Source organism: Cervus elaphus, chromosome 9 (genome assembly GCF_910594005.1).
Source record: "Cervus elaphus chromosome 9, mCerEla1.1, whole genome shotgun sequence".
Taxonomy (NCBI): domain Eukaryota; kingdom Metazoa; phylum Chordata; class Mammalia; order Artiodactyla; family Cervidae; genus Cervus; species Cervus elaphus.
Window position 1 is genome coordinate 80,680,571 of NC_057823.1, and position 24,428 is coordinate 80,704,998.

At 45.1% G+C, this 24,428-nt stretch overlaps 1 protein-coding gene across 1 annotated transcript in view; it reads left to right on the forward strand.

The window, feature by feature from the left end:
- Positions 1 to 24,428, forward strand: part of WWC1 (WW and C2 domain containing 1) — a 156,439-nt gene that overhangs the window by 77,760 nt on the left and 54,251 nt on the right. Inside the window, exons 3-5 of the mRNA XM_043913493.1 lie at positions 6,017 to 6,220; positions 18,424 to 18,500; positions 20,106 to 20,185. Coding sequence (XP_043769428.1) covers positions 6,017 to 6,220; positions 18,424 to 18,500; positions 20,106 to 20,185 — 361 coding nt within the window. The remainder of the gene's footprint in view (positions 1 to 6,016; positions 6,221 to 18,423; positions 18,501 to 20,105; positions 20,186 to 24,428) is intronic.

Consider the following 24,428-nt stretch of genomic DNA (forward strand, 5'->3'; position numbering starts at 1 on the left):
TTCTGTAGTATAAACATTTACCTGTCAGGGCGGTTCCCCAGACCTTTTGCCTGGCAAGGCACACAGTAGGTGTGCACTCGACCTTTGCTACCTAGAAAAGGGCATACATGCATGAATGCATGACTAAATGGGTAAGCGAGCAGCCTTGCAGGCACCAAAGCATAGGAGTTTCTGAGAGACAGCTAGTGACATTAATTGCATTGTTGGGAGTAGCAAAGGTTTTTATTAGCACTCATGATTGCATATTGGATAATGAGAAGTAAATATGTCTAACTGAGTGTGTATGCGGAAGGAGGTTAATGCTTGGAGGGCTGCATGGTATATTGGGTTAAACACTGATGTACAGGAACCCTCACTAATCCTTTCCTGTCTCTAATTGCTGAGTGAATCCCCCTCATTGAAATTTGATGGCAGGAGTGGGATTTTCAGGTGCTTCTGGGAGTCGTTGCAGAGATGGAAAGAGGATTATGCAATAGCAGAGTGTATTCTTGAGGGGATGGTGGCAGAAATGGGGGTGTGTATAGGAAGGTGAGCAAATGAAAACCCCGATAGGAAGAATTCTCTCTGGTAGTTTTGCCAGCTGTCCGGCTGCAGGGTTTCTTTTGGCTGGAAAGTGCGCCCATTGGATAGAGGGCACCACGTCTACCACTCCTAGAGGACGGAGCCAGTGATACAAATGGTGGTATGCAAGTGACCATCAAGGCCCACGCATTCAGAGCTGTGGACTCGGGCCAATCCTCTGTGAGTGACTGAAATGACTGTTTTGTTTTGTTTAATAATTTTATTTATTTATTTTTGGCTGTGCTGGGTCTTCATTGCTGCATGGGCTTTTCTGTAGTTGTGGTGAGCAGGGGCTACTCTCTAGCTGTACACGGGCTTCTCATTAAGGTGGCTTCTCTTGTTGCAGAGAACTGGCTCTAGGTTTACAGGCTTCAGTAGTTGCAGCTTCTGGACTCTAGATCACCGGCTCAATAGTTATGGCACACAGGCTTAGTTGCTCTGTGGCATGTGGGATCTTCCTGGACCAGGAATCAAGCCTGTGTCCCCTGCATTGGCAGGCAGATTCTTTACCACTGAACCACCAGGGAAAGCCCCTGAGATTACTGTTACAGAGTTATAGACACGGTAGAATTGAACAACAAATTAAATCCACCATCAAGCATTCATTCATTCAGCAAATATTTATCAACGTCCTACAATGTTCTAGGCACTGCACTGGGAGCAGTGGGGTAGATGAGAGTGCAAGGTGGCAATGATCCTTGCCTTCAGAGAGCTTTCATTTTGGCAGAAGCAGCAGAAGATAAACAGAATAAGTAAGCCAATTATGTAGTATATTTTAAAATTATCAGGATTATGAGAAAAGGGGGAAGCAGAGCATGGGGCTGAGGTGTGCTGGGTGCATTTGTGGGTGGCAGGGGAGGGACAGTGTTGAGAGAATGCTCTCTGAACTAAGACTTGAAGGAGGTGGGGGGAGTTTCAAGTAGAGAGGGTTGATTGACCAAAAACTCCAATGTGTGATCACGTTTTGCTTTTCAAGGGGTGACAAGGAGGCAGGTGTGCATATAGCAGAATTTGTGAGGAAGTGGGGAGGAGGGCATCAGGCCAGGTGGTAGCAGGGCCTGAATGGGGCAGCGATCCACCTGAAGGGCTTGAGGTTTTATTCCACGTGATGGGAGCCATTGAAGGTCCCCAGAGGAGGAAATGGCACCCCACTCCAGTATCTTTGCCTGGAGAATCCCATGGACAGAGGAGCCTGGTGGGCTACAGTCCATGGGGTCACCAAGAGTCAGACATGACTGAAGCGACTTAGCACGGAGAATTTTAAGCAGATGAGTGGTGTGATCTGTTTTATGTCTTAAAAAGGGTCATTCCGGCTGCTTTGCTGAGACTAGACAATGGAACAAGGACAGACATAGGGAAACTTGTGAAAGAATATTGCGGTAGTCCAGGTGACAAAGGACAGTGGCCCAGACCAAGGCTATAGTGGTGGAGGTGGTGAAAAGTGGCCTGAGGCTGGAGGTGTTTTCAATACAGAGCCAACAAGGCTTCCTGATAGATTACGGGCGGGGTGTGGAAGAAAAAGGAATGAATGAGCCTCTCTGAGCAGGTGACAGGATGGAGTTGCCATCATTGGACGGAGAAAACTGCAAGAGGAGTGATATGTTTAGGAAGGAAGAACAAGGGCTTGGTGGGATGGGTCACATCTTCCAAGCCTGTTATCCATCTGAAAGAAGATGTTGGTCAGTTTAATGTAGGAATCTGGTGTTTGGAAAAGAGATCTGGGCTGAAGGTAGGCATCTGGGAATTGTTAGCATATAGAGAGTATTCATGTATTTATTAAATATTTATTTGTTAATTTGTAGGCATTTATTTCTCAAATTTACAGTGATTGTAGCTTCATGTTCTTGCATTGATTTTATTTATCATGATTAGATGGTTTTAATCAGTGATCAAATTGTGTTTTCTGTTTTCTCTTCACACTACGTCATGAATATTTTAGAGATGCTACATAGTCTTCATATTTGCCATTTTTAACGTATCAAACATGCATCAGTATATTATAACACATAAAATGAGTGTAGCGTAATACCCATTACAACTGACCTTTTGGGTTCTTTCCATTTGTTTGTTATAAAAAAATAACACTTGAGGGAGAATCTTCAAGCATATTGCTGTATTCTTCTGTGATACTTTCCTGGAGTCACATTTCCAAATGTAGGGTCACCAAGTGAAAGGTTTTGGACACTTGTGAGACTTCTAGTAACTCTTCCTAGTTTGATAATATTTCTAAAAGGTCGAGTCAATCTGTATTACTGCAAGCAATGAGGGTACTGTTTTCCTCATACCTTGATCAGTATATGACTAATTTCACTTCTTTACTTTTGATACATTCATCACAGGTTTAAACTGTTACTTCATTGTGTTTCATTTGCATTCCTTTGCATAGCAACAAGGTTGGACTTTCTCCAGATGTTCAGCTGTTTTTAAGACAATTGTAATTCAAGCCCTTGGAGAATTCAGTAGTGTTAGTCACGTGGGTGCTTGTGTGGTGCATGTAGAAAGCAGGCGTGTGGTGGGGTGGGGAGTATGTGAAGCCCGTGAACTGTGAGCTGTGTGGAGAGGGTGCGGTGTATTTGTAGGTAGAGGTTTGGGGCCTGGGGGAGGAAGGAGAACTGGGTCTCAATGATGGTTGTATTCAATCAGTTAAACATTTGTTGGAAGTAGTTACCTTTTAGAGAGAGAGCGAATGAAGGGGAGGGGGATGAAGGGATGATTTTGTACAGAGTTGATTTTGTGACATGCTGAATGCTTTAACTATGTCCATGTTTAACTTTAATAGAAACAAGAACTGAAAAATAGTTGACCAAGGGCTTCCCTGGTGGTCCAGTGGTTGGGAATCTGCCCTGCGTAGCAGGGGACACAAGTTTGATCTCTGGTGGGGGAACTAGGATCTCACATGCCATGGAACAGATAAGCCCATGCGCTGCTCTGAGCCCTCAAGTCAGAGTTAGAGTCCGTGCCCACAACGGAAGATCCCACATGATGTAGCTAAGAGCTGACACAGCCAGACAAATAAATAAACAAGGAAATAAATAGTCTACCAAGGGGGTCTCTAAGAACCTGCCCTGGTGTAAAGTTATCTATTCTGGTGAGATGGAAGTTAAGGAAGGAGAGTGAGCATAGATGGGGCTGGGCATGGGAGGATGTCCTCAGAGTGTGATTAGTTCAGGACAAACAGACCATCTTCACACCTTGTTTTCTTTCCCAGAAAAAGGGAGGAGGAGAGCTTGAAGAACAGCTATTCACAGATAATTCAAACACTGGCCTCAGTGAATAGTTTTGGCTTTATTCTCACCATCATTTGTTTGCTTTACCTGGGTGAGTGCTCTACAGCTTCCAGGGAAGCAGTGAGGCGGGGCCCCTTGTTCTCTTTAATAATCAGAAAAGTAGACTCAGAGAGGTTAAGGAGCCTGCCCATTGTAACACAGTGATCACTGGCAGGCATGCGGACGCGGCCCTGCTACCTCAGTGATCATTCTCCCTGTCTCTTCTTCCTTTCGTTGGAGAGGCTCACTGGGGCCTATTCAAGAGGACCGAGAGCGAAAGGAGCTGTGAGCGGAGGCTCTGACTCAGTTCCCCGGGAGCCAGACACAGGACATCAGTGAATGCAGCGGACAGACTGCGGACCCATGGTGGCCAAGTCTTCCGAATGATCAAGAAAAACCAGAGATCAAGATTTTAATGTATAAAACTCCTTGTTAATCTAGAAAAATGGTATGATGGACAGAAAGAGGCCAAGATGTAGAGAACGGATCTGTGGACCCAGTGGGGGAGGAGCGCTTGGGATGAATTGAGAGCGGCATTGACGTATGTACAGCACCATGCGTAGAACAGAGAGCTAGCGGGGAGCTGCCGAGTGGCGCAGGGAGCTCGCTCAGTGCTCTGTGATGACCTGGAGGTGTGGGGGCGGGGGTTGGAAGAGGCTCAAGAGGAAGGGCTTATATGTCTACACATACCTGACCCGAAAAGTTGGACACAACTGAGCAACTAATACTCCAAACCTGATTTACTTCGTTGTACAGCAGAAACTAACACAATATTATAAAGCAACTATGTTCCAATTTAAAAAAATTAAAAATGAATACAAAAAAGCGCTCCTTGTTTTTATATACCAGTAATCAATTCAAAATTACTAAAGTTCTTTGGGCTAAGCAAAACTTACCTGCAAGCTGAATTTACCATATGGCTGTGATTATATAATTTCTGGTGTGTCCGTCATCCCATACCCCACCTTCCAGCTGGGAAATGACTGAGGAGTTGGCAGTCGATGGGCATTGATTCTTTGACATTAACATTGCTTTGACCTCTTCCATATCTGCTCAGCTGCCAGCTACCCTTTTAAAAACACTTTTTTGTCCTATTCCTTTTTTCTAAATTGTCACTGTGTATTTTTATTAGATACATAATTTAAAACATAAAGAAGAATGAAGAAAAAGCATTCTACCAACAAGACATATCTACTGTCGATAATTTGCTGTTTCCTCGTAATCTGTTTGAGAATGTACATATGTATTTTGATAAATACAAAACTATTTATGCAATTTTGTACCCAGCTCTTTTTATTGTTTAGTTGCTAAATTGTCTCCAATTCTGTTGAGACCTCAATACTTACACCCATTTTTTTATTGTAAGCACCTTTCTGGTTTTTTTTTTTTTTTTCAAAATTTTTTCCAAAGACATTATTTTTAATGGCTGTTCTAGTGTATTGTGTAAATATAGCATATGTATTCAAGCAGTAATTTCTTGTGTGACCTTGAGCAAGTCACTTAACCTCTTTATGTCTCAGTTTTCTCTTTTGTTTAACCAGAGTAATAAAATAATTTTCTCTATAGAGTTAATGTGAGGATTAGAGGAGTAAATAGATACAAAGTAAATATAATAGTGTTTGGCACAGAGTAAACATTAAATAAGTGCTTGTTTATGATGAAGATGATTTTATACAAATGCATCTTTGCCTGAATTTATTACTTTTTGTAATAAATTACTATGGGAGGAATTATTGGATGAAGGGTATTAACATTTTAAGTCTCTTGATTTTCATTGTCAGATAGCCCTTTAGGAAGGCTGTTCTAGTTTACATACTGTGTGGACACAGTATGTCTACACATCTTTTGAAATATCAGTTATTTTATTTTCCTTTACTATTAACCAAAATGAATGATTTTAAGCATCTATAATATCGTTGAGCCTCTCTGTCTTACATCGGAATTCATATCTGATCATTCTGGCTATTCTCTGACTAACTGCAGGTTTGGAAATTGATGCTGGTTTTTTGTGTATGTTTGTTTGCTTAATCCAAATGAAGAGTTCTGCTATTCAATAGGCAAGTTTAACCCATTTACATTTATTGTTATTTTATATTTATTACACTTCTTGTTCTTTGGTAGATTCTACAGGCCACCAATTCAGTGACATTTTTGAGGTGCTAATGTCGGGTCTCTGGGGTCTGTTCCAGAAACCACTCAGATTGAGGACCCCCGGGTGCAATGGCGGCGGGCGCAGGAGCACATGCTGAAGGACTACCTGGTGGTGGCCCAGGAGGCCCTGAGTGCGCAGAAGGAGATCTACCAGGTGAAGCAGCAGCGCCTGGAGCTGGCGCAGCAGGAGTATCAGCAGCTGCACGCCGTCTGGGAGCACAAGCTTGGCTCCCAGGTCAGCTGTGAGTACCTCCCACACCAGCACCCCCACCAACGTGACCTCGAGGAGGAGGAAATGGCCACGCTGAGTCCTGCATGTGTTGCCTCTCGACGCTTCTCAGACCTACCTGTGTTCTTCCTCTCACTTCTGGGACAAACCACCACCCTTTTCCTGCTCCTACTTGTGCTTTGCTATGATTCATCTGCCATTTTCATTCCATTTCCTTTCATTGATTTTTCTTCTCAGAATGCCAGTTGAGTTACCTATCTCCTTATTTGAAGCCCTTTAGTGGGTGGGGGAAGCGGGGGTAGTTTTTGGTTAATGTATAGAGTTTCAGTTTGGAAAGATGAAGACGTTTTGGAGGTGGATGGTGTTGATGGCTGCACCACAGTAAAAATGTACATAAGGCCTCTGAAATGTATATTTTGAAATGGTTAGAGTGGTAAATTTTATGTTATGTGTATTTTTTCGCATCACTCTTTCCATGGCTTATACAGCCCCATGTGATCAGACTCCTGCCAGCCACTCCCACCTCTGCCCATGCTCCCAGTCACTAGGATCTAGGTGTGCTAAGCACACCCATTCTGCTCCCCTAGCCTGCCCTGCACCCTACTACCTCAGGGCTTCTGTCCTTGCTGCTCCCCTGCCTGGAAAGATTTTCTACTGATCCATTTGCACAGCTGGCTCCTCCTCACCCTTCCAGTCATCTCCTGGAGGCTTGCTTCTGACAACTCCATCCTCAGATGCCCTTCCCCAGCATTAGCCTCTGTAATGGCTGTTTATTTTGTTCATAGCACTATCACAGTGCATCTGCTTATACATCTGTTGGAATTTCCTAGTGGAGGAGATTTCCTGTTTCCCTTATTACCCTCATATCTGCAGGAGGAAAACAGGCACCCCAGTCCTTCATTCTCAGTGTAGGAAATGCCAGATCCATAGCTCTCAAAGAGCCCATTGACCTTTTCTGATGTTTTGAGGGTTTTTTTTTTTTTATCTTCTGCCACTATTTTTAATAACTAATCCTTTTCTATGTTCACTGAGTGCTTACTAAATGCTCACCTACAGTCTGAATATGTTATTTCAGCTAATTCTCATAACAGTTCTGTGGGGAAGCACAATTAATATCTTCCTGTAACAGATGAAAAATCTGCAGCATAAAAAAGACTAATAGCATACCCAGGGTCTTACAGCTGGTGACAGGTGATAAGTTGCAAACACAATCCTCTCCCCCAGCATCTGCAGTTTGGACCAAGGGGCCAGCTTTAAGCCATGGTGTCAGGGCGTCCATGCCTTGGCTGGGTCATCCAACACTCCCCCTGTATGAAGCCCCCACTTTGAGAAATTTGGTCTGGGAGGAGGACAGTGAGTAGGTTACTCAATGTTCCAGCCCTACCCTTTTCCTTGGCAACTCAGGGAAAAACCCAGAATCTCAGATTATAGAGAAGAACTGCATTACACTCATTAGCTGTTTCTGGGTCAAATAACGTCCTAGAGACCGTCATGAGGGTTTTAGCACTTAATCTGTCTTAATCAGCTGGGACTGCCATAGCAAAATACCACAGACCAGGTGGCTTTAACAACAGACACTTATTTTCCCACAGTTCTGGAGGCTGGAATCCTGAGATCAGAGTGTCAGTATGGTTGAGTTCTGGTGGGACCCTCTTCTTGTCTTCTCACTGTGTCTTCATGGCAGAGAGAGAAGAGAAAACAGCAAGCCCTGTGGTGTCTCTTATAAGGTCACTAATCCCATCATGAGGGCCCCATCCTTATAACCTCATCTAACCCTAATTACCTCCCAAAGGCCCCCTTCTCCAAATACTATTATAATAGGGGTTGCTGCTACTGCTGCTGCTGCTAAGTCACTTCAGTCGTGTCTGATTCTGTGTGACCCCACAGACGGCAGCCCACCAGGCTCCTCTGTCCCTGGGATTCTCCAGGCATGAACACTAGAGTGGGTTGCCATTTCCTTCTCCAATGCATGAAAGTGAAAAGTGAAAGTGAAGTCGCTCAGTTGTGTCCAACTCTTCGTGACCACATGGATTGCAGCCTACCAGGCTCCTCCGTCCATGGGATTTTCCAGGCAAGGGTACTGGAGTGGGTTGCCATTGCCTTCTCCGACAATAGGGATTAGGACTTCAATATATGAATTTCTGGGGAACACAATTCAGTCCATAGCATTATTCTTACCAGAACCCTGGCGGGAGATATTAATATCCCTAGTGAAATTCAGATTCAAATAGATAATTTTTTTTCTTTCTCTAGTCTGAAATAGTGACAAGTGTATAGAAAAACAAACCTTCCTGTTTTGGAGATCAGGATGTATACAGGGACCCCCAAGTATCACCCCCTGAATAACTTACTAACTTTGGGGGGTAAAACTTATTTTTTATATTGAAGAGTTGCAGCCACCACCGCCTTACACAGGGGTTAAGTTAGCACCACCAATAATGAGGCAAACTGACATTGTATACTTTCTGATGTGATGCAGTAAAAAAACCTCACCGAGGATTCTTGACAAAAAATGTTTACTCTTAATCAAATCATGAAGAAACAACCAGACAAATCCATACTGCACAGTATCCTACAAGATAATTACCCTATACACTTTCAAAAAATAGTGCTGTGAAAAAAACAGAAAGAGAGGCAATGTTCTAGATTACAAAACGAAAAAAGTCTAAGGAGACATAAACCCAATGAAGTGTTTGCACCTTGACTAGACCATAGATAGAGGGGAAAGCAGCCATAAAGATATTCTCAGGCAACTGGAGGATTTTCTTAGGTATGATAATGACTTTGTAGCTGTGTAGGAGAATGTCCTGCTCCTAAGACATTCGTGTGACATCATGTCTGCAAGTTAATTCCAAAAAAAAGTCTGGGTGGGGGAGGGGGAATGAAAAAACTATGATGTCAGCCTAAGTGAGATCAGTAACACATTGATGGTCACATTTTGGATATGGGATGGGTTTTTCCCAATAATCATATATTGAGGGCTTTTATGATCCAGGCAGGCATCCTACTGAGAGAATAAGAGTGGAGGGTGGGATAGACAAAACAGATGTGGGGAAATGCTAAAATTGGTAGATCTAGGTGAAGGATCTATCAATATTCATCTCATTATGCTTTCAAATTTCCAGTAGATACAAAGTTTTGAAAATAAAAATTTAGGGTAGGGAAAAGAGCCAAGTGGCAGCAATGACACATTCTTGGTGGGAGCTGTCCTGTGTGTTGTGGATATTTAACCGCATTCCTGGGCTCTGCCTATAGCATCTCCCGCCCAGAGTTGTGATAACCAAAATGAGTGCAGACACTGCCCCGGGGTGGGCAAAGTTGCCCCCAGCCAAAAACCACTGGTCTAGGTAAACCACTTAGCATAATTCCCTTAGAACATATTAATAGTTCAATAAATATTCTCTTGATAAGAAATTCATTACATAATCTTTTGAGAATGTGGACTCTGTAGCTGGACTGCTGGGGTCCAATCCAGGATATGCAACTTCCTAGCTGTTCAACTTTGTACAAGTGATGCTGCTTCTCTCTGCATGAAGTTTTTCATCTGTAAAATTGACAGGGACTTCCCTGTGGTTAAGACTCTGTGCTTCCAATGCAGAGGGCATCTGGTTGGGGAACTAAGATCCCACATGCTGTATGGTGTGGCCAAAAATAAGTATAAAACTGACATAATAATAGTGTTACCTTCCACCGGTGTGTTACGGGGCTTGTACTTGGAATACTAGTTATCATATTCTTAAGCTCACGATAGATAATATCAATATTTATTTGATATTAATTTGTTGGCATTGAAATGACCAAGATTTTTAACCAATCCCTGGAACCAGTAAGAATAGACAATTCCTTATAGAAAGTAATTGAGGCAGTCCTGTCGTATGACTTCAGTGCTACTACTGAGTGTTCCATCAGGTTCAAAGACACCATCATTTTGAATGTTAAAGAAGGAATCAATAGATAGCTAGTGGGAAGCTGCTGTATAGTGTGGGGAGCTCAGCTCTGTGACCTGTGATGACCCAGAGGGGTGGGATATGGAGGTGGGAGGGAGGCTCAAGAAGGAGGAGATGTATGTATGTTATAGCTGATTCACCTTGTTGTATAGCAGAAATTAACACAGCACTGTAAAGCAATTATCCTCCAGTTAAAAATTTTAAAAAAAGAGAGAATCATCTCAGATCACTAGTTCTAGGATACAAATCAGCAAGGAATGGGGGCGTCCCTCAGCCCAAGCATCCCAGTGAAACAGGCATAACCCAAGGCTCCTCATGACTTTCTTAGGGTTTGACAAGCCAGGTTTGCCTTCCAAGTCAAGCTCTCTGGCATGTTGATAGACCGGTGAGGTCACATGCCTCCCTCTAACTCAGATGGCCTGTTAGGGCTTGAGAGTTTTGCCACCTGGCCTTGACTGCGTAGGGCTTGGCTACAGGTGGGGCTCTGCCTTGGGGAAGGAGGCTTTGTTGTCATCACTGATACAGTCTCTCACCCCGTGGGGGATGAGGAGAGAACTCTCATTTAACATGCATCTATCGAATTTCTGCAGGGCGATGTGCTGGCCACTCTACGTATGTTGTATCAAATAACCTTGCTACACACACACACACACACACACACACAAAATCCTACAAGATACTGTTGTTCCCATTTTACAGATAAGACAACTGAGGCCTAGAGTGAGAAAGTAGCTTTCCCAAAGTTTTCACACTGTTAAAAGGGGGCAGAACTAGTTTTTATACCTATAAGTATCTGATCCCAAAACCAATTCTCTTAATTTAACCCAAGTCAGCCAGTCAAATTCTAAGGTTTGAGGGCTGCACTGGGGTTCTTCCATCCTCTGAAAGATGAGAGCTCCGGAGAGCTAGGTTCTTTGGGACCTCACCACACTCCTTCCTCCTCCGGGCCTTGGTTTCCCATTTGGAAAATCAGTCACTGGGCGCCTTGCTGCTAAAAATGTCAGTTGAACCACCTACATGCTTTCACTCATTCCTGAAACTAAGAAAATATCAGATAAGAGATTTTTAAGGCATACATGCACAAGGGCAGGGAGACTTGGAGCAAAAGGCAGCAATAAAATGTGGAGACTTAAAGGCGGAAGGACAGATAGCAACCTATTGGATAGACCACAGAAAAGAGGAATTGGGCTGACAGTGAAGAAAAACAGGCCTCTGGTCTACCTGAAGCACATGCAAAAGCCTCAGGAATTGGAGGCATTGGCTGTCTCTGTGGCATGGGAGTGAAGTTAGGAGGCCCTCAAAGAAGACTGGAGGAAGGTTGTTTCTGAGACACAAGCCACCAGATCTCTTCCCCAAATCAGCGAGACCCAGGTCACTGCCCATCTCCAACCTGATGAAAAACTGGAGGTTTATTTTTAGGAGAGAGTAAAACAGAGTCTCTGGACCCCAGGATACCAGGCAAGTTCAAAACTGAGGTGCACCATACTGAAAACATGATATTCAAGTGAACATGAACTTGAGGATTGAGACCCCAGCCGGCGTGTACCACTTGACTCCCAGAAGAGTCCTAGGCTATTGCCTGCCAGGCTGGCCAGTAGAAGAATCTGGGGAATCTGAGTCTCTTCTTTTCAGAGAAAAGAGATATAAAGAGAAAAGATGAGACTTCCCTAGTGGCCCAGTGGCTAAGAATATACCTGCCAGTGCAGAGGACATGGGTTCAATCCCTGGTCCAGGAAGATCCCATGTGGTAGGGAGCAGCTAAACCCATGTGCCACAACTAGAGAAGCCCGTGAGCCCTAGAGTCTGTGTTTCGCAGCAAGAGAAGCCACCGCAATGAAAAGCCCAAGCACCACAACTAGAGAGGAGCCCCTGCTTGCCGCAACCAGAGAAAAGCCCACACAGCAACAAAGACCCAGCACAGCCAAAAATAAGTAAATCAATAACATTAAAAATAAAGAGAAAAGAAGTGAAAACACTGACAGTGAGGATTCTTAGATGAAACGGTCCAGCTAAATCACATACACCACATAACCCACAGTGAGTCTTGTAACCCATCTCCCACAAACTCTGCTCCAGCCAGCTTTTTGGGTCCCCAGTTTAAGTGTGAGCGGACGGCTGAGTTTCTGGACATCTAAGGAAAGCCTCTTACAAGAACAGTAGAGATGAAACAAACACCTGGCAGTGGGGAGGCCCTGTAGGAAGTGGAGAGTGTGCATGGAGAAGAAAACATGGAGAAAAGCTCACAACCGTGAAAGTAAAACAGGATGCTACATTTTATAAATAGGAGCGTTCAGAGAGCACAAAAGAGCCTTTGGAAATTGAACCATGAAAGTAGAAATGAAAAAGCCACAGGAAGCCTGGAAGGTAAAACTGAGGAAGTTTTCTAAAAAGCAGAACAAAAATACAGTGAGATGGAAAAAGAGCATCAGGCCAAGAACTCTATCTGAGTAATGAAAGCTCCACATAGACCAGAAGAAACATAGGGAGCGAAGCATCAGTGACATAATTTAGAAGAAAATTTCCCAGAACTGATAGAGGAGATTGAAAGTGCTCAGTGAGCACCCAACACAGTGGATAAAAGTTAACTCACACCAAAGACATATCATTGTGCAACTTCAAACACTGGGAACGATTCGAGATTCTAAAAGCTTTTGGAGAGGAAAAACTAGGTCACACAAAAATGATCTGGACTCAGAATAGCTCCTGGCTTCTCAGTAGTAACACTGGAAATCTAAAAGACAATGGGGCAATGCCTTCAAACATTTAAGGAAAGTAATTTCCGCCCCAGAATTCTATATCCAGCAAAACTACCTCTAATCATGGACGTTGTTGTTGTTCTGTTGCTAAGTCATGTCTGACTCTACACACAAGTCTTTCCAAGTGTTATTTCCTTCATGCCTCCTTTCTCAGGAAGCTCCTACAAGTGATATTCTACCAAAATGAGGAGGGAGTCACAGGGGGGAAGACATAGAATTTAGGAAGGAGGAGAGAGAGAGGTGGTGGGGGTGAGCATGGGGGAGTCCAGCCATGGGATGCCAGCCATGCAGGGAGAGTACAGACACACATCCAGTGAGACAGAGCCCAAGAGAGGAGCTCAGTGAGAGGAGACTTAGATAACTGGCCAAGGGTGAGGTTGGTCAGTGATGAATTTGTGGAAAGTAAGCACACATAAAAATGATAGTTATTAACTTTAAGAAAAACAACCCCAAAAATGGGCTGGAAAGAAAAAGTAAGCAAAGTTGGCTACATGCGTTGGCCCTGAATAGTGTTCACAGAGTAAAAGTAATACAAACACTGATGGTGTCTCCGTCCAGAGTTATCTGTAAGGAAGATGAGGAGCTGAGAGGGGTTGCCCTGTGTGGGGTAGGGGTTGGGAAAAGGAGTGAGGCTAACACTCCATCCTCCAGAGAGAAATGAATAAATGATGCCTAAAGCAGGAAAAAAAAAAATCAAGAAACAGTGATGCTTGCATATTATCAGACACACAGGTTTGGATGCCCAAGAAACTGGCTGAACCTGTTGAAATGGTTCCTTTTTTGCTAGTGAGATAAGCGGATTGGGGAATGCTCTTTTTTTATAGCAAATCTGGGATGTATAAAATATGTAGCATTTTATATAGACTGTTAAAGTGTTCATATATAACTTGAATAAAAACTAAAAAAAAAACTAAAAAAAGAGGTGATCTTAAAGGCAATCTCTACTACGGTTTCTTTGAATATGAGATTATTTTGTTGTGAGTAACTGAGGGGACATGGACACAGAAAGGAAGCTGATGACCTGTTTCTTGATTGGCGTGCTGGTCACTTGAGTGTGTTTCTTTTGTGAAAGTCCACCAAGCTGCACACATATGATGCTTTTCCATTCCTATATGTATTTTTTTTTTTCACTTCAGCAAAAAGACTGCTTAAAAAATAACAAGCCACATCCTATTTCAGCAGCTTTGGACAGAAACAGGGCATGTCACAGTGATTCTCCAGAGGGTGATAATTCCTGCCCCTGGTGAGCCAGTTGGCAGAGTCTCATCCTTCTCGGGTCCTCCCTCGAGGGTTTCTGAGTGTTCCCATGGAAGAACTCCCGCCTTCCACAATCTGCCCTGGCAGCGCTGGTCCGCACGGCCACCCTCTCCTTGTTAGGGTCAGGACTTGCCGTGTCTCATGGGCTCTCCCAGGCTGCTACCACGCTCCCCTTAACCCTTCCCGCAATGACGGCCAAGCCCAGCAGCGCGGATGAACAGGGTGGCTGCAGGATCGGGTGCTCACAGAACAGGCACGCTCCTTTTTCAGCGTATCTTGTTTCCTCACTAATGACTCTCCTGTCTTTTCACCAAGTTTTTACTAACCATCCGTGGGTAACAAAGATTGTCAATGACCTTAAAATTTTGTCCGGAAGTGCCTATCTGGGCAATTTGCCTAAATCAGTGCTTCCAGCTTTGTATCCAACCAGGTCTCTCCCCGGAAACTCCGAAGTCCAGCGGAGTTAAAGAAGTTAGAGCACAGGAAGTGAAAGCTTCAAACTGGAAACACAACATGTATCCCTGTTCCATGCTCACAACAAGGGCTGTGAGGTCCTTCCTATCCAGGTGTTCCTGCCACTCATCTTTTCTAAGAAAGTCCAGCCTCAGTCACCGTCATCCTCATCGTCACCATCATTCCAAACTCAGCAGAGGTGAAATGCTGCCCATGGTGCAGGACATCTTGTCAGCTTCTACGCAGAGCAATTTTATTTCCCAGACTTCTCAGTGTTTCATTTTAACTTTCCGAAAGCACAATTGCACTCATCTCACACGTTAGTAAAGTAATGCTTAAAATTCTCCAAGCCAGGCTTCAGCAATAGGTAAACCGTGAAATTCCAGATGTTCAAACTGGTTTTAGAAAAGGCAGAGGAACCAGAGATCAAATTGCCCACATCCGCTGGATCATTGAAAAAACAAGAGAGTTCCAGAAAAACATCTATTTCTGCTTTATACTATGCCAAAGCCTTTGACTGTGTGGATCACAATAAACTGCGGAAAATTCTGAAAGAGATGGGCATACCAGACCACCTGACCTGCCTTTTGAGAAACCTGTATGCAGGTCAGGAAGCAACAGTTAGAACTGGACATGGAACAACAGACTGGTTCCAAATAGGAAAAGGAGTATGTCAAGGCTGTGTATTGTCACCCTGCTTATTTAACTTATATGCAGAGTACAGTATGAGAAACGCTGGGCTGGAGGAAGCACAAGCTGGAATCAAGATTGCTGGGAGAAATATCAATAACCTCAGATATGCAGATGACACCCCCCTTATGGCAGAAAGTGAAGAAGAACTAAAGAGCCTCTTGATGAAAGTGAAAGAGGAGAGTGAAAAAGTTGGCTTGAAGCTCAACATTCAAAAAAACTAAGATCATGGCATCCGGTCCCATCACTTCATGGGAAATAGATGGGGAAACAGTGGCTGACTTTATTTTTCTGGGCTCCAAAGTAACTGCAGATGGTGATTGCAGCCATGAAATTAAAAGACACTCCTTGGAAGGAAAGTTATGACCAACCTAGACAGCATATTGAGAAGCAGAGACATTACTTTGCCAACAAAGGTCTGTCTAGTCAAGCCTATGGTTTTTCCAGTGGTCATGTATGGATGTGAGAGTTGGACTATAAAGAAAGCTGAGTGCCGAAGAATTGATGCTTTTGAACTGTGGTGTTGGAGAAGACTCTTGAGAGTCCCTTGGACAGCAAGGAGATCCAACCAGTTCATCCTAAAGAAGATCAGTCCTGGATGTTCATTGGAAGGACTGATGTTAAAGCTGAAACTCCAATACTTTAGCCACCTGATGCGAAGAGCTGACTCACTGGAAAAGACTCTGATCCTGGTAAAGATTGAGGGCAGTAGGAGAAGGGGACAACAGAGGATGAGATGGTTGGATGGCATCATCAACTTGATGGACATGGGTTTGGGTGGACTCCGGGAGTTGATGATGGACAGGGAGGCCTGGCGTGCTGCGGTTCATGGGGTCTCAAAGAGTCGGACATGAGTGAGCGACTGAACTGAACTGAACTGAAAAGCATAATCAGGGGCTTCCCTGGTGGTGGAGTGGTAAAGAATCCACCTGCCAATTCAGGAGATGCAAGAGGTGTGGGTTTTGTTCCCTGGGTCAGGAAGATCCCCTGGAGAATGAAATGGCAACCCACTCCAGGGTTCTTGCCTGGGAAATCCCATGGACAGAGGCTCCTGGTGGGCTTCAGTCCATGCAGTCACGAACAGTTGGATGTGACTGAGCATTCACGCTACACAAGCATAATCAAAAGGTCCCCCTGGTGGCTCAGATAGTAAAGAATCTGCCACAGGTTCAATCCCTGGGTCCGGGAAGATCCCCTGGAGAAGGGAATGGCAACCCACTCCAATATTCTTGCCTAGGAAATTCTGTAGACAGAGGAGCCTGGCGGGCTACAGTCAGTGAGGTCACTAAAGAGTAGGACACGATTTAGCAACTAAACAACAACAGCAGCAAATCAAAAGGTCCACTCCAGTATTTAAACCAGGTCCAAAGAGCAGAGCAGCAGGCCCTTCATGATTGTTCCTTCTACTGCCATACCCTGAAAATTGCCTGCAATCTCCAAATAAGCCTCTTTAGCCTCAGAAAAATCCAGGTCCCAGCAAGTGATGTTAAACGGAAAGGGGAGGTGATGAAACTGCTCAGAAGGTAAGATTAAGGACTCAGGAGAAACGCTGCTCTGGCCTCTCTGACCTTTTCCTGAACAGTGCCTGTCCCTTTCCTGGACAGCGGGGTTGTGTTTAAAGACACCACGAGTCGTGCTCAGGGCCCATTTTCCTCTTCACATCAGCAGGCAGGAAGCTCAGAGCCAGGTCTGTGGTAGCGGCAGGTCAGAAACGGGACCTCATGCCATGCAGTGAGCCCAGCTTCACGCCACTGGCTTCCTCACTCTTGCTGTACATTTATTTCATTTTCCTTCCTTTTAGATGGATCACTCTGTGTCCATTTTTGTAAGCCTTAAAATCCTTTATCAAGACACAAAGAAATTCTATTTTTAAAATGCACTAAGATTACAGCTGCAGGCATACCTCGTTTTATTGCACTTCACAGAGATTGTGGATTTTACAGATCGAAGGTTTGGGGCAACCTGGCATTGTCAGATGATGGTTAACATTTTTTAGCAATAAAGTATTTTTTTTTTTATTAAAGTATGTACATTTTTTAAGGCATAATGCTATTGCACATTTAACAGATTGCAATAGTGTAAACAGAGCTTTTATAGGCACTGGGAAACAAAAAAATTCTTGTGACTCACTTTATTGTGATAATCGCTTTGTTTCTATAATCCCTTTATTATGGGAGTCTGGAACCAAACCCACAATATTTCTGAGGTATACCTGTGTATGACAGAACTGTAGGTAAACATTGAAAGGTAACTTGAAGAGAAGATAATTGTATTAGGATGATAGGGTTACAGGTAATTTATTTTCCTTTTCAAATGTACGTTAATATCGTAAAGTACATTAAATGATATTTTTAGTCATTTCTTCTGATTAGAAAATTATGTTTGTGTTAGAAATTGTAGAAAAGATAGAAAAATACAAAGATGAAAATTAATTTTATTCATCATCCAAATCTCTAAATATAAATATTATCTTTTTAGTCTATTTCTTTCTTGTCTTCTTCCACATATGTGTGTGTGTGTTACCTCTGTATATTTTCAAATTTATTCTTTCTTTATAGTTTTTCATAAGTTACTGTTTTTTATTTAACAGTAACTTTGGGGATCTCCTAAATATTTAGTATCCTTTATTTTTAGCACCATCATTTATTTGTTTGTTTGGTTTTTGCCATGCACGTAGCATGAAGAATCTTCGTTCCCCTACCAGAGATCAAACCTGCACCCCCTCCAATGGAAGTGCAGAGTCGTCACCAAGTGGACCACCAAGGAAGTCCCTACACCATCGTTTTAAATCACTTATGTTCTCACCACTAAAAAGAAATGGCAGCTATGCAGTGTGATGAAGGTGTTAGCTAACACAGTGGTGGTAATATTTTTGAAATATATAAATATATTAAATCAACACTTTAAATGTAAAAAAAAAAATAAATAAATCACTTATGTTGTACAGTCCTCATTTTATATGTATACCCTATTTATTTAACAAATTCCCCTTTGTTGGACATTTAGGTTGTTCACTAATAGTCATTCCTTTCTGGATTTATCTAGATGGCCAAATAAGCCAACTTGACCAAAATAATGTTTCATCTACAGAATTCCTTTTTCTCTTTTTGCAGTGGTCTCTGGTTCGTCATCCAGCTCTAAGTATGACCCTGAGATTCTGAAGGCTGAAATTGCCACAGCAAAATCCCGGGTAGGTCCTCTCTGCTTATGCTATTGATGGGGGTCCCGGAGGCAGCTTTTGGCTAAGAGCCTACCCACCAGACCAGAGTAGATGCTCCAACCAGGCAGTGACAGCTGGTGCTGACGAACTAGCCCCTACATGACAATAGCAGCGGCTGTAGGAGCCCTCGTTTTACTAGTAGCTGTGTTGATAGCAGCCACCCTTTCACAGGCAGTCACTGTAACCAGGCGTAGTGCTAAGTGGTTCATGAGTGACACCTCATGCCCTCGCAACAATCCTGTGAAGTAGCCACTGTCAATATCTGCGTTTTAAAGACGAGCCAACAGAGGCTTGGCGGAATTAAGTAACTTGCTCAAGGTCACAGTGGACTCAGGCTTACCCCAAATTTCTTCATGGACGGTGCTCTCTTCCTAACCACTGCTTGTTCTGCATTGTCGTATTTAATTACTTCCTGCTTACCTTGGGGGACAGATGGTTTTAGTCCCCCTTTACTGACTGACTGAAGACCAGCACTTAAATGACTTGCTCAAGGTGAAGTCAGTGCTGTGAACAGGGGTTTAGGTCTACAAATCCAGATGCCTGTAAGAAAATATGAAAGGGGAGAAGGGGCTAGGGATGAGGCAGTAGAGGCCTGTGTAGCCTAGGAGGTTATGTCTCGTCTAAAGGAGTAGTGGGATTTTAGCCCTGAGCTCTTGTGCCCATGCTGGAACATGGGCTCCGCATTGGCACATCTTCAAGTATTTTGAAGAATACTGTGTATCTAGGCCTACTATACGAAATAGCTCAATATTTAATTATTAGCAACAAATTTTTTTAAATTTTTATTTATTTATTTTTGGCTATGCTGGTCTGCGCGGGCTTTCCCGTAGTCACAGCGAACGGGGCTACACATTAGTTGTGGTGCATGGGCTTCTCTTGTTGCAGAGCATGGGCTCTAGGGCGAGGGGGCTTCAGTTATTGCACCCTGAAGCCCGTGGGCTCAGTAGTTGTACTTCCCAGGTTCTAGAGCACGGGCTCAGTAGTTATGGTATGCAGGCTTAGTTGCTCCCTGTGTCTCCTGGCTTTGGCAGGTGGATACTTTACCACCGAGCCACCAGGGACGCCCATAGGCAACTAATTTTTAAAAATTTAGTAAGACTGCAAGCCAAAGCATTTCTGTAGGCTACAGCTGGCTTCCCGGCCAGGTCGTGCCTATAAAGGTACTATGCTGCCTCTCGCCTCCCTGCCCTACAATAGTGAATGTAGTACCTGCTTTAAGTAATCCCCAACCCAGGAAATCGCCCTTATCGTCCTCTGTCAGAAACAGGAAAGGGAGGCTCACAGAAGCAACGATGTGACTTGAGAGAAGCCAGCCAAGTAGTCACGGGGAAGGCCAGACTGTAGCCCAGGTCAGCCAGGTCCGGTCAACTTCCTGTTTCCTCGGAGCGAGGGCTGGCTAGGAAGGACCTCCAGGACCACTGGACTGGGAGGCCGACCAAGTGGGCAGCTGCTGAGACCCCAGCAACATCAGTGAGGGGTGCCCAGGGGGTGCTGACCTGAGTCATATGCAGGGGCAGCTGGGGGCTCTGGGTCAACATCAACCTCTGCCCCTCCGTGTGGTCTTCTGCCATCCAGGTTAACAAGCTGAAGAGAGAGATGGTTCATCTCCAACAGGAGCTTCAGTTCAAAGAGCGTGGCTTTCAGACCCTGAAGAAGTAAGTCATCTTGTGCAGGGTGTGGGGACTACCCTCGTCTGTGCTCTCCTCCCGCCCTCTCTGTCCCCCTCTCCCTCATTCTCTCTCTACCCTCCTTGAAACGGGGCTTTCTAATTGTTCAGTTCCAGTTCTATTCTACTGAAGACTGTTCCCCAAGGCTGCGGTTTAGAAAGAGAAAAGGGGAATCATTTCCGATTCAGGTTCTCACGGTCCTCTGCATTCCTGAAGTCGTTAAAGTCTGTTCCATTCAGTTGAGTTTTGCCAGCCACAGAAATGAGTTATCGCCAGGCATGTCTGTGTACCTGACTCCTCCCCTGCTGTAGATGGGGGAGAACCTGACACGCACATGGACAAAACCAGCTCTTTCCGTGGCCCCCAAAGTGAGCAGTGACTCTGGCTTGTGCGTTCCCAGAAGAAACAAGGATCCCTTCCACAACAAATGGATTTCTGAAAGAGTGGGCACCATGCCATGCACACTGTGCTTTGCAGGTGACTGAAGAGATTTCCAGAACTTTGACCACATGTAGTTTTCCCTCTTAGAGACTGACTTGCAGCCACGAACATGCAGTTCTCTTGTTCCTTAGAGAAGATGTGCTCCTTGTCACTTTTATGATTATACTAGCAGAGATTTATTGAGCAGGTAGTCCATGCCAGAGATCACTTCCAGTGTTTCTATCTGGGTGACCCCTCGTGACAACTCTGTAAAGAATGTGCTTTAGCTGACTCCATTGTATAGATGGGGAAACTGAAGCACCTAGTCCATGTTCCTGAGTGTCAGCTTATTGTTGTTATTAAACCACTCATATCACTGAGACTTGTGCCTTGAGTCATGTTTAGTACATGTGATCGGCTCATGGGACAGTCATTACAGAGGTGCCTCACAGCCCTCCTGGAAGCTCCAAAGAGGGTGGTCAGTAGATGTCTCTGTTCTAAGGGCTATCCACTTAGATTCCCAGAGAGATCACCTGTACACAGACAGCATCTTCTCCAGACACTGCTGTCTCACTCTCACTGACTGTACCTTCTCCTCATTCTCCAGACTTCAAGCCACTCTCACTACTCTTGGCCACAGCCCCAAGCCTTTGGGTGTTTATCTCCAAGCCCTATGAATCGAGGGGAATTGTTCAGTTCAGTTCAGTCACTCAGTCGTGTCCGACTCTGCAGCCCCATGGACTGCAGCACGCCAGGGCTCCCTGTCCATCACCAAATCCCTGTCCATCACCAACTCCCAGAGTTTACTCAAACTCATGTCCATTGAGTCAGTGATGCCATCCAACCATCTCATCCTCTGTCGTCCCCTTCTCCTCCCGCCTTCAATCTTTCCCAGCATCAGGGTCTTTTCAAATGAGTCAGTTCTTCACATCAGGTGGCCAAATTATTGAAGTTTCAGCTTCAACATCAGTCCTTCCAAAGAACACTCAGGACTGATTTCCTTTAGGATGGACTGGTTGGATCTCCTGGCAATCCAAGGGACTCTAAAGAGTCTTCTCCAACACCACAAGTTCAAAAGCATCAGTTCTTCGGCGCTCAGCTTTCTTTATAGTCCAGCTCTCGAGGGGAGTTGACCAAAGGGGCCGGTGGGTTCCTATTCACATATCCCCACTTCCCAGACCCCTATTGTCCAGGTGAGCCACCAGGATATAAGGAAATAGGGCTCTGTATTATAGATTGCATTGAGTACCTTTTTGTGTTATGTGTTATGGCTTTGTGTTTATATAGATAAATATTGTTTGGGTGTGTGTATATACATATGCCAGTCCTGTTTCTCAAGCCAGTTTCTAGTCTCATTAGGACAAGGGGCCACACTTCATGCTTCTTAGTAATCTCCAGTGGTGCCAAGGGCAATCGGGGGCAGTAATGTGAGTTCAGAAAATTCCTGTAAAGCAAATAGCCTCATGAATCTTCCAAGGCAGTGGAGCAGGTTCTGAGCACATAGTTTAAGGGTTACTCACTCTCAGAGCAGGGGTCCTCCCCCTTCCTCTTCCTTCCTTCCCTCCCCCCTCCTCCAATGACTCCCCCACCACCGCGTGCCCGCGCCTCCGCCCCCCCAACTCCTAGGTGCTCTGGAGCTTCTGGTTAAAACACTTGCCATTATTCTCTGAGCCACCACAAACCTGTTTTACCACTTTGTCACCCTGTAGCAGCATTGATCATTCTTGTTGCTTGGTAAGCTGACGCTGAAACCCCAAAGACAAGACTCCTTTTCTCCCCCTCCCTCAGCCAGCCCACCCCCACCCCTTTGATATCAGGCCCAGATAAGACCGCCTTTCAGGGCTCCTGGGCCGGAAGCCGCCCCCGTGTTCCCAGTGGAGGAAGGTTTCTGCTCTAATGCGCACCTTGGCAGAGAGGGTTAGGAATGTCACTGCCAGGGGCGGATGGCCTAGGTTCAAGTCTTAGTTCCCAGGGAACATGAAAAAGTGGTTTGCTTCATCCCCTTGAGCTTCTGTTTCTTTATCTGAAAAATAGGATATTGTAAATATTGAATTGGAAAATCTGCGTCAAGCGCATGACCGTACCTGGCACGTAGGGAAAACCCGGTGAGCTGAAGGGGGTGGTGACCTCTAGCTAGTTGGCTGTTGGGACTTGGGAAGGAACTCACATGAACTGTGCCTTCGCCCTGGGCACCAGTCACCTCCTTCCATTGTCTCTACTCAAGCAGCTTTTATTCTGCTTCTTTTTATAGGCCAGGGTACTTGATGGGGCTGCAAATAGAGCCCAGCTCAAGAGTGTTGGTGCTAGACCTCGGACTCTTGGTTTTTGAAACTCACGTCCTTATACCTGCCTTCCTGGCATCATCCCAGATAAACCCCCCAGGCCCCGAAAACATCAGGCCCCTTTCTTTCTCCCAAGGGACTGCATTCAGTGTCCACTGGGGAACTGTCCAGTCACTTAGCATCATCTCTTTGTGGAACCTGGAGGAAGCTAAAACTCATTTGGTTCATGGTCAGCAAGGGGCTTCCCAGATGGCACTAGTGGTAAAGACCCTGCCTGCCAATGCAGGAGACACAAGGGACACAGATTCAGTCCCTGGGTCAGGAAGACCCCCTGGAGGAGGGCATGGCAACCCACTCCAGGATTCTTACCTGGAGAATCCCATGGCCAGAGGAGCCTGGCGGGCTACAATTCATGGTGTCAGAGTCAAACATGACTGAAGTGCCTTAGCACACACACATGGTCAGCAAACCCAATTTTAAAAAGAGAAAAAGGTTGCTGAGGATGGAAGCAGACCTCTCAGAAAAGACTGAAAAGAAAAATCAGGACCAAAGCCAGGGATTTGGCCCCATCAGCTGCCTTGGGCCCTCGTAAATAAGGAAGACTAGGCATACCATCCCTGGGGGCGGTGGGCAGGACAGCATCTCTCTGCTGCTCCCCAGAGCCACCCTGCCCAGTGAGAGTTGTCTGGAAAAGACCCAGAGGAGCCGGCTACCATCAGAGCCTTTGCCCTGCTTCTCTGTGGCTGCCGGGTGTGACTGTCTCAAGTGCTTAGAAAAAGGACAGCCGTGTAATTTGGAAATCCTAAAACACACGTGTCCCGCTCCCCACCCCTCCCAGCACATACACACCCTCTCCTTCCCACCAACCAAGCAACTTTTCTTTCCCTTTAAAACAAAACAAAAAAAAGATTCATTCACTGAGTGCATAATGGTAACCCTTTTTTCCACTCCCCCTACTCCCCAGTCCCCGAGAGTCCGAGCTCCTCTCTGGAGCCAAATTCCAGAGCCTGGGTTGCTAAGGCCCCTGAGAGCAGTTAGGTAGAAGCCATGTGACATGCCCCAGGCCCCGAAGATAGACCACTTCTGTCTCTTCCTGCTGAGGATTCAAAGCCACCCTTACCCGGTTGGCAGGGGACAGCTGGGAACAGCCCCCTGCCCAGAGCCCCCAGCCCCCGGCCAGGTTCAGACAATACAACATCTCCCCTGCACCCCCTTTCCATTTGGGATAGGGCCATCTCCGGCCCCGGGACATTCAGCTCTAGGGGGAGCTTCCTCTCCACCAAGCATGTTGGTCAGGCCTTTGTTGGGAAAGCTCCCTGTAGACGAAGTTTTCAAACTCTATCTGAGACCAGTCTTAGCCGATCTGGCAGGCTCACCCAGGCCCAAGTCCTCGAAAGGCATAGACAGGCTATTTTTAGCGGGGAGACATAACTGGGGCTTTGTCTTCCTCCGAGGAGGAAGCTGAAGGGATGGGGCCGTGAGACAAGTCTCCTTACCCTTCCCCGCTTTCAGACAAGGAGGACAGGATA